This window comes from Phycodurus eques, chromosome 5, assembly GCF_024500275.1.
Source record: "Phycodurus eques isolate BA_2022a chromosome 5, UOR_Pequ_1.1, whole genome shotgun sequence".
Taxonomy (NCBI): domain Eukaryota; kingdom Metazoa; phylum Chordata; class Actinopteri; order Syngnathiformes; family Syngnathidae; genus Phycodurus; species Phycodurus eques.
The window spans coordinates 30008133-30018688 of record NC_084529.1 but is presented as its reverse complement, the minus strand read 5'-3'; the positions used below and the strand labels follow the sequence as shown (position 1 = coordinate 30018688).

The window sequence follows — 10556 nt, the reverse complement described above, 5'->3', positions numbered from 1 at the left end:
ATGCGGCAGCTCCTTCAAGTTGCCACATTCTTCTTCTACCTCATGCCCTCTGCACTGTGCGGCAACTTGCGCTGCTTCTTCAGGCCCATCCTGGAGAAGGACTACGAATTGGAGTCCATCGTGACCGAGTGCCCCCCGGATGAGGTATGCTTCAAAGCTGAGGGTCGCTACGGCAACTTCAGCGCTCTGTCCGCAAAGGGCTGCCTGCCGAAGAGCGTGTGTAGCCTGGAGCACGACCTGTCATACAAAGGGGTTGTGTACAAGATGCGCTACGCTTGCTGTGACCGGCCATATTGCAACGGCTGTATGGGCCTCTTTGCCAACGCCTTCTTCATCGCCGTAGCACTTGTGACTGTTGCTGTGATGGTCGGAAGCTGAGGTCCAGTGAACATCATGCGTCGGGTTATCTCATTTTCAGCGTGGACTTATCTGGCGGGCTATCTGGAGACACTGAGCTGTAGATTTTTAAGGTGTTTTTTAAAAAAAAACATTTTTTAAGCATTTTAACAAAGCTGTTTTTTGAATAGCATTTCCAGGGAATGAAAGTTTAATAAACCATGGTTTGTGTCACAAAATTCCACGCAGTCACCTCAATGAAATTGATAAGGGTGAAGAATTTAGTTACGTGGTCACACGATAAACTAACACTTAACTTTTATTTCTCCTCCTTCTTCTTCTTTTTCTTCTTTGTCATTTCCGGAAGTCTGTGGAACCGTGCTGCCTCTCACAGGTCAGTCTTGGTAGTATGCCACATACTGTCGGGTGACAGTTACGATGTCCGTGGTGTGCTGTGCTGGTCAATTTGAGTAGAGCATACCCCGCCATTTGCAGCCCGCCATCTGTTTTTAGCAGCCCACAACATACTAAGAATTACATTTGAAGTGAAAAAAGAAAAAAAAAAAAAAAAAAAAAAAGGGAGGGAGGGAGGGAGCGAGGGGGGATGGTTTCGCGATACCTACATCCCCCATATGCATCAATTACTATTAATAAATTGGTATTATACAGAGCTTTTCGACTTTTACAAAATGCAAATAGACTATTTGCAACTAAAATAGTAACAATATGTCTCTATAACGCCCCAGTTGATATATTTCAGTTTCAGAAGCACAAATGATTTGCTCTACTTTCTGCTCAGTGTCAAGGTCCCGTTTGTGAACATTTCACATTATTGCTCCCCAAGTAACTGCTTTCAAAATGGTCAGCTGACTACAGATTATTCTCGTTTTGGCTCTGAATGGGGAGATGTGCACAGTCCAGGGGCCGAGTTACAGTATTTACTGTAAGTGGGATACACGGCCACAGGCCACCCCAAAACCAGGAAAAATCCTAAGCGATTTGCCTCATCACCTTTGGCGGTAAATCAGTGAAGAGTTGAAGCAAGGTGTACAATATGAGGTTTGGGCAGTTCTTTATTTCCCTTTTATAAGGCTGCTGGGTCTCCCCATAGTGGATATACATGTATGTACAGGAGTTTGCAAGACTGGAGTTACACTGAGGGCAGAGGGTCCATATTACACAGACTTCAAAAAACAACACATAGAGAACCTCGCCTCCAGGTATCAGTAATCAACAGAGCAGATGGAGGAAAGGGGGAACAGCACAAGAGAAGAGGGGAGATGATGCAGTAGAACAACTTGACTGGACTGCCTAATAACTTAACAACTTGAAAATAACATACATTTCACGAACAGTGCATCTTAAATAGGTCACGTGAAGAGCCATATACCATAAATATCTGTATTCTTCGGGAGCCAACATATATAAAATGATTTTTTTTAATTTTTTTTTTTTTTTTTTTTTTTTTTAAGTGAACAAAAAACATTGTTCAGTCTGTCATATTTTGAATGTTTCCCCCCCCCCCCCCCCCCCATCTTTTGTTCTGCTCTGTGGAATTTCCACTCTGCCCTCACTGGCCCGATCCAGAAAATGGGGGGGGGAAAGGAAGCCGAACCCAGCGCCGCACCCCCTCTCAAAAGCATATGAATTAGTAGAAAACAAACAAACAAACATACAAATGAACAAACACCACAGTCAATTCAGCACAAAAAGAACCCACAGACACACAAGAACAGCAAGAACACAGTATTATAGTTTCAACCCCCCCAACGCTTCATAACCGCTAGTTCCTCTTCATGGTCCATATCGTAGTCGTGGTCTTTCTCCTGGCGTACGGACTGGCGGCTTGGAGCCATCCTCCCCTGGCGGCTCAGTGGGATTGGGAAGGTAAGTCTCCAAATTGGCTGGTCAGTTCAGCAGTGATATAGTATCTCTCAATTTTACAGTGTGGTTGGAAAAGGAGGTGGGGAAATGAAAAGGGGGAGGAGGGGATTTACAGGAGAGGGAGCCAGGGAGGAAGAGGAACCACAACAACACCTAGAAAACAATTAGAAACCCTGACCGTCCATGGTAGAACGTAAACAAAATGGCCGCGACACTCCTGTCTTCTGAGCATCATCCACACCTAAGCATTGTGGGCAGGAGATGGGTAGGATTTTGGCTAAAGCATGAATTTGATTTGGTGTTTACGTTGTCGGGAGAAACAGGGATGAGTGTGGACGGTTCAATGTGTGATTGGCAGGTCAGAGGGGGGGCAAAATCCCGTCTCCGGAAGCTCAGGCGTGCTGCAGCAGTGCCCGCCGCTTGCGGTTGTAGTAGTGACGCAAGCCGCTTTGTCTGGCAAAGTTCATCATGTAGTTTTGTTTGCGGGTGCTGTTGGGATACAAACACATTGAAGGAGGAAAGGAGGGAGATGTGTGATTAGTGAGGGGGGGAAAGTTGGAGCAGTAAAGAGGCGCGCGCGCACACACACGCGGTCTAAATAAGTTACTGCGCTACTCTGGCAGCATGCATGTCTCAGTCATAACCTTAAACATTGTGGTGCTACTCAACAAAAGTGGATTTGTTCATGTGCTACAGGGTTACAAGGGACATGGTGCCAGAACTACGTGAATCTATGTATTATTTGTTCCTAATGCTTTCATTTGGCAATGGAAAAATGAAACAGTGACTGATTATTGACTTATTTGTCCGTAAAAGAGAATATGTGAATTTGTATGTTGAACTTTTAGATTCAAATTAAAAATACAAAATGGACAAACAGGGCACAGGACTAAATTTGATTGGTTGGGTTTATGTGAGCCAGTTTTCTTGTTAGCTGCCACAATCAATCTGTAGCATGACCGCAATCCGTCAAATGATTTATCACCTCAAGGACAAACATATTCGAAGCATTATTGTAATCGGCTTTCTGCATTACTGGAAATGCATTGTTTTCACCACATCAATTAGCAAATGCGGATTAGTAGACAAATCACTTTGACAGCACCTTTTATTTTTATTCTTCTTTCAACCATTATGCAAGAACAAAGTGAGCAACAGTCTGCACAGTGCAGTTTGTCGCGGTCGACTGATTGTGGCGGGTAACAAGCTAACGTGTCTTTTACAAATGTTCGTTACAAACTTCTGTGTCAGCCAACCAGTTAAATATTTAAATCAAACTCAGTCCAGTCGTCTGTTTTTCAATTTCGTATTTTGATATTAGATTAAAATTATGAAGAGCTGTCTATTCTTTTTTGTGTGTTAGATGAAAACGCAAATACTGTAATCATTTAATAATCTTTTCGATTTTGATTGCCAATTTAAAATGGAGAAACCAAATGATACACAGATTTCCATGGACACACAGGACAAGATGTGGGACACACACACACACACACACACACACACACACACACTGACACGGAGTGTTTGATGTCTGAGTAAAGATTGGGAGAAAAGAAAATCAATGGTCTAGAGATGGTCTTGAGCAGACAAGCGGTAGAAAAGACAAAGTTGCGCGTCCTTCTCGCTTAGCCTGTTTATTGCCTCTTCCGTCCAGCAGGGCGGTGCCAGTGAGCCAGCTGTGCAGCCAGGGTAGGCAGGGATTCTCTGCAAAGCGGGACAGCTGGGGGAGGGGTGGGAGGTTGTATGTTTGATGCTGTGAAGATGGAGGGATGAGTGCAAGTCGTCTACAGACAAACAGCCAAGAACTACGGAAAAAGGGGCGGTCACGACAGCCAATGGGCTCATGTCATTTGTCTTATTTGCATCTCTCCACGGTCCTCCATTCTTCCTCAACGACCCGGAAGTCAATCTTAAGCCACCATATTAGTGAGGAATGTAGTGAGGAATGATGGGGTTTGATCAAGTAGCCATAATGGAGGATACACAAGCGTCCGTAACATATAAAACAGTTGTATTCTAATGACCACGGTGGGGGGTGGATTACTGTATTTAGTTCAGCCATTGGTCATATAGCTGATTTTGGTTAGCTTTAGCCAGTTTCACACAAGCGCCATTCATTTGCAGTCTGAAGCAGAACCGCATTCGCTTTTTTAGCTTCTGATAAGTGACACTGGTCGATTGCTCAGGGAGGTTGTCGGTGCAGCGGGTGTATGTGGTGGGGTGTATTTGTGTTTGGCGATGTGTCTGCTGCCCCTTACACAAAACCGTACAATATTTGACAAGTGTAATTCGGTGGCTTGGTGATGCCTTCAAGGGGACAACCAGAATCAATGCTGTCTTGCACGGGCTTGCGTGTGCTTTGCAATTTAGGTCCTTTTTCAGATTCTGCGCTCTAAGGGCTACATTCTCATTTTCACGCCTTTATTTAAAAAAAGTCTTGATTTACACGCCTGGGCTTGCACACTTTTCATCCCTCCAGCTGCGGCAATTGAAGAGGGTGGGGCATGTGACACGGGACTGACAGCACACAAACTAGCCTACCGTGAACATCGGAAAGCGTACAGTAAGTGTCTCAGCGACACAGGGTCCCGATTCTACTCTCAAATCATCAACAGCAGCCTGGGAAACTCCAAGCAACTTTTGTTTTCCACCAGAAACCATCTCCTCAAACCTCAAACCCATCAGTGTTGAAATGGACCCTCACATGACCTTTGAGGCTCACATCAAACAGTTATTCAGTTGTACCTCCTTTTTCCATTTCAGGAACATTGCCAAACTCCGCCCCGCACTCACTCTCTCAGCTGCCTGTAAGCTTGACCACGCCTTTGTTTCCTCCAGACTGGACTATTGTAAATCGCTACTCATCAGGATCCCCGGAAGAACATCCAGCAGCTGCAGTACATTCAAAACTGTGCTGTGAGGATCCTAATGAGAGCGAGGAAATATGACCACATCACACCTGTCCTTAAATCCCTCCACTTGCTCCCGGTCTCACTCAGGATCAATTACAAAATTCTGCTGCTGTCCCACCAGTGTCTTTATGCCAATGCCCCCATCTACCTCAAGGAACTGCTTTGTTCGGCTGCTCCCAGTCTGTGGAATGCTCTCCCCGACAACCTAAGGGCACCGCAGACTGGGGATGCTTTTTTTTTTTTAATTTTATTTATTTATTTTGTTTAAAAAGGCCCAAAAAAACCCCACCTTTAAAAATAAATAAATACATTTAAAAAAAGGCTTTTTTTATTTTCTTTTTACAGACTATAGCTTTTTTTAATATACTGTATCTAATGTAGCTTTGGTCCATCAATACAATACGGGGGTGTGCCTCACATTCCATAGCTCAGCGGTGTCCAACCTTCCTTGCGCCACGGACCGGACAAGTCACTTTATCATGTACACATATTTTGATGACCGGCATACAAGCAAATAAAAACAAATGATTAAACATTTAACTCACCATTGCGTCATTACCTAGACTGTAGCTGTTGTTTCCTGCGCTTTTAAAAAGTCCAAAAGCTATCTTTTAATGCCGGCTTCAGGCAACACTTTGAAGCGGAATCACTGGTCACAGTTGTAGAGGCTGCTGCTGAATACTAATATTATTCAGCAATAAATATGACCACCAAATGCTGTAATAGATGATTCGCAGCACCTCTTTTGTTCACTTCAGAAAAATATTTTTTTGTTCCGTCTCTCTGCATACAGACATTTGACAACTTTCTGGAAGTCAATTAATTCAACAAATATTACAGGACTCTTGATTATTTAAATGATCAGTAGGCTGGGTTAAAGAACACAGCAGGTGGGATGCATGTGGCCCACATGCCACCCCTGCTGTAGAGGGAGGAGCTCAAATGTGAACAGAGGATGGAGGACACTGGAGTTTGTAAATAAGGAAACGAGATTGACCCAATGCAATGAGCCATGCAGGGTGCAGAGTGGAGCAGATGAAGTGCTCCAGCCAAGTGTTTAATACTGTAAGTAAAAGCTGAAGCTGGCGTGTGGATCAAAAGAGCATTCCAGGCATTCAACGACAAACGCTGAACCCGAAAACCTACTTTTGAATCCACTTGAAACATAAGAGTCGGCTGGTAAAGTAAGCAGCCAGGTCAAACAAAACAGAAAAAAGTGCCGTGATGGAGTACGTCACACACACTGTACATACCAACACAACACCACACTGGCATTTGTTGTAATTTGTCAATTTTACATTCGAAAAGTTGTCAGCATCATTTTGTGTCTCGCAGTACAATGGAGCCGTTTTATTTTGTTTGGTTTCAGTGACTCTCATGTTGTTAGATGTTACGGAGCTTCCACCTGGACTGTGTGAGCAGCTGGTCTGCGTGGGACTTGAGATAAAAGCGACGCCATGGAGATGACTGCCGTGATGATGAGTGTTGGGTGAAAGAGTGTGTGTGTGTGTTCTGTGTGAGGAGGAGGAGGACGTCTGGCAAAAAAGAAGGGCTGAATAAGGGTTGTGAGGGAGGTGGGGGATGGGGGGGGGGGGGTGGCTTCATTCAGGAAGAGGCGGTGAACTTACCTGACGCTACAGCCATGCCAGAGGGAGCAGAATACAGAAGAGAGCAGAGGTTAGCGCGCGAGAGGGGAGGGGCAGGTGAAGAGGACTGCTGTCTTGCAGAAAGGTGAGGGGGGGTAGGAGCCCTGGCCTGGGGAGGGATGGGGCGGGGGCCCCCAGGAGGAGGGAGAGGAGGAGAAGAGAAAGAGTGAGATAAAATGGAATCAATGGTAGTGTAAGGGGCAGGAAGTTGAGAGTAATGATGTGAAGAGACAGAGAGAAGAAAAAAACAAGTAATCATCCATCATAGAGCAGAACAAGAAGGCATGAAAGTTGAAGATGAGGAGGTAGTGAGGTTAGATACGAGGCGGCATGAGCAGCGGGATAGCAATACATGAAGCGGCAAGGGAGGGGAGTCACAGGAAGAGCAAAAGAAAAAGGAAAATCAGTGGGGGGGTGCTCACGGCCACAGAGACCAGGGGGCAGCTCAAGTTTAGGCACTAAAAGCAAGTTTCCACCAAGTGCTACAGTACAGTTCAGTTTGAACACTTGGCCCTAATGGGGTTTGTGTAGGCACACGACGTCAACAGTGGGCCATCATAGCAGAAGAAGAATGCAACATGGAGCATGCTAATACTGTCCACAAACAACAAAAGCAAATGTATCTGAGTCCAATTAAAATGACTGCTCCAGCTGTTGCACTTGAAAAATAAAGGGACTGGCTCCACCCAAACAGAACGGTGCCAACTGTGCTAGTGATTGTAATACTATTTCAGTCATTCCTAACCGCTGTGCCGTGGCACATTAGTCACGGGTGATGTGGGAAAGGATCCAATTTCACTAAACGGGTCAAAAATGATTCTTATTTTACTTCAAATAATGTATCTTTGTTCATCTATATATGCCAGTGGCATGAAGTGACAGGGAGAACAATGACATGCTCCTCCACTAGAGGGCGGAGGGTACAAGTAACCTGTGTGTCCACCTGTTGCCATTCATCCATTGGAATAATAGCTTTGAGTTCAACTACACAGGCCTTGATTTCACACCGAGTAAGTACATTGGAGACAAATTGTGACGGAATCATCATTCTTTCAGTACATTTGCTTTTTGTGACGTTTTGCTTGGTGGTGTGCCGTGAGATTTTCCACATGTAAATGCAGTGCCTTGGCTCAGTACATTTTTGGGGAACGCTATTATTGTGCCCTTCATGCTCAACTGAACTGCACTGTACTGTTTAAAGAAAACTGGGCAAAACTATGTACGCGGGTTTATAATAAGACTCTTGTCAGCAGCTTTTAATGCATTGGCTTTAAATCTGAATGAACAACAAGCACCCACAAAAGCAGGGAGACGGACCCTGAGCAACATGCAGGAAATGCATTCAAACTGCTTCATGTTAATTTGCTAGCTGATAATAGATTACCATAAACTCGGTGCCCTGTGGAATTGATGGTCAAGCCTTTGACAATATGAGGTAAGCTAAGGTCTTTTTCCCCCCCCGAATTATTCCACAACACACTGAACATATAATTTGCCAGGCATCCACAAACAGAACCCTTAAAAGCCAAGCACACTGCAGTCATGTTCCTGCTTGCGTGACACCAGAAGCAGTGATGAACTTCACTGTCGGTGTACACATGTGCGGAGATGCGCTTACGATCTGTGTGCACTGTATTCCTGTGTATGTGTGGAATAGAAGAGGGGGTCTTCTACAGGTGATGCGGGATCAGACAAGGGCAGATCTGGGCTCTGATGGAGGGGTGGGCCGATGTCTAGCCGGGAGTTGGGTACTCACAGAACGACTTCCACGTGGTCCAGCGCCCACTGGTCATGTCCTGCGCCGTCATGGCGTGGCTGCCACCATCGCAGCATCACCCCTTTACCCCTAGCCTCTCTGGAGAAAGCATGGGAACATCCTGACTCAGATCGTATACTACAGTGTATTCAGCCTCGTACTACTTAAGTGTATATTGTAATGGGCAGCTGGAATAATGGCTAAATTATTATTATAATACATATATAATCACTGTGACCGACTGGTTAGCACATCTGCCTCACGGTTCTGAGGATCTGAGTACAAATCCGGCCTCACCTGTGTGGAGTTTGCATGTTCTCCCAGGCCTGTGTGGGTTTTCTCCGGGTGTTCTGGTTTCCTCCCACACTCCAAAAACATGCACGGTAGGTTGATTGAAGACTCTAAATTGGCCGTAGGAGTGGATGTGAGTGTGAATGATTGTTCGTTTGTATGTGCCCTGCGGTTGGCTGCCAACCAGTTCAGGGTGTACCCCGCCTCTCACCCAAAGATTGCTGGGAGAGGCTCCAGCACATCCGCAACCCGAGTGAGGATAGGCAGTTTGGAAAATGGATGGATGGATATAATCACCAGCCAATTATTTGATACCGCTGCATAAGTTAATGAGAATTCATGAGCTATATCAACAATTTTACATTGGAAAAGCTAATAATGCTGTCGGAAGCATTATACTTATGGACGATTTAGAGTCTTAACCTAGCATGCATGTTTTTGGAATGTGGGAAGAAGCTGGAGTCTCCAGAGAAAACCCACGCAAGCAAGGAGGGATTCGAAGACATCGCTTCTCAACTGTGAGGCAGGCCACCATATCACCGTGCTGCTCTTTCAATCCACGAATACATGATTAAGACATGCTTCATGAGCTTTAATTCTCTTAAAATGAATTTGGTGTACTACAGGATATACTTTTGATTAATCGATTATAAAATAAAGGTAGCAGTTTACATGTTTACTTAAAAGCAATACGCACTGATTTATCCTTAAGTAGTGCAAACTGAAAACATCAAAAAGTGCATGAGAGTCCTAATCGAGTAAGTCTGTGTGGGTCACTCACAGTGGAATGTTGTAGGAAACCCTCTGAGCCTTTATGAAGTCTTTGGGTTGGTGCTGGGCGATGACGTGCCAGCTGACTCCGTTGTTGACGCTGTACTGCAGCAGCACCGCTCGGTCGACCGTGTCGGCCCGGTCCAGAGCAATGTTACAACTGTCTGTCTGTGCCACGCTGCCAATCTGCAGCACAAACATGATCTTACTGCAGGGAGACACAGAAAAGATAGTCAAGGTTAGAGGGCGACATCAACATCTGAGATGTCGGTACATTTGTTTTAGCATCCCAAAGATTGAGGAAACCCTTACAGTGTTTTACCCTTCAACTCTCCAATAAGACTCATCACCAATGCTTATTTTCAGTCAGGGGGCGATTACATTTAAACTTATATGTAGGTTCAGATAGGTTTGGATTATTTCTCTTAACTGAAAATAAACCCATCCATTATAAAGTGCATTTTACATTTACTTATGTTGTCTTTGTGGAATACTAAAATTGGTGTGATGATCCGAAACATCTAAGTGTGATAAATAAGCAAAACAAACAAACAAACAAACAAAAAATCAGGAAGGGGGGCAAACACTTTTCACAGCACTCTACGGCCATCATCGTGTGATTTGTGTTTTGGTTGTACCTGTACCTTGCTCGAGTGAGGTCCAGCGGTTTAGTAACAGCCTGCCTCATCTTACAGCCATTAAAATAAAGCGAGTCTCCGTGGGCATGTGGTGAGAGCTGTCCACACCCACTGCCCACTCCTCCACCCTGGATCAGCTGCCAGCTCTCCGGGGACACGCTGCCGGACTCAAAGTTGTCCTTGATGGAGCTGGGAAAGTCGCTGCTAGCGAGGGAGCAGTCATCACCTGTTTGGATGGGAGGAGAGGGGGCAGGATGTACAGATACACATTTTCTTAGCAGAGTGGACTCCAGTCAGCCATCTCTGTTAAAAAGCATAA

The 10556-nt window shown here is 45.0% G+C and overlaps 2 protein-coding genes across 3 annotated transcripts in view; one reads left to right on the top strand and one right to left on the bottom strand.

The window, feature by feature from the left end:
* On the top strand, positions 1 to 378 carry bncr (bouncer). The gene has a single exon (XM_061676484.1). It carries the CDS (start codon positions 1 to 3, stop codon positions 376 to 378), a length of 378 nt encoding a protein of 125 aa, XP_061532468.1.
* Positions 379 to 2645: 2267 nt separating this feature from the next.
* Positions 2646 to 10556, bottom strand: part of reln (reelin) — a 100410-nt gene continuing 92499 nt past the window's right edge. Inside the window, exons 61-65 of one of the 2 annotated variants that reach the window (XM_061676200.1) lie at positions 10238 to 10463; positions 9610 to 9807; positions 8538 to 8636; positions 6764 to 6890; positions 2646 to 2709 (exon numbers count right to left, since the gene is read on the bottom strand). In XM_061676200.1, coding sequence (XP_061532184.1) covers positions 6770 to 6890; positions 8538 to 8636; positions 9610 to 9807; positions 10238 to 10463 — 644 coding nt within the window. In that variant the 3' untranslated portion in view covers positions 2646 to 2709; positions 6764 to 6769. The remainder of the gene's footprint in view (positions 2710 to 6763; positions 6891 to 8537; positions 8637 to 9609; positions 9808 to 10237; positions 10464 to 10556) is intronic. The other variant, XM_061676201.1, reaches the window with a different exon arrangement.

Excerpts from the sequence above, each read along its gene's own strand:
- bncr (XM_061676484.1), top strand. The coding sequence starts at position 1 with ATGCGGCAGCTCCTTCAAGTTGCCACATTCTTCTTCTACCTCATGCCC.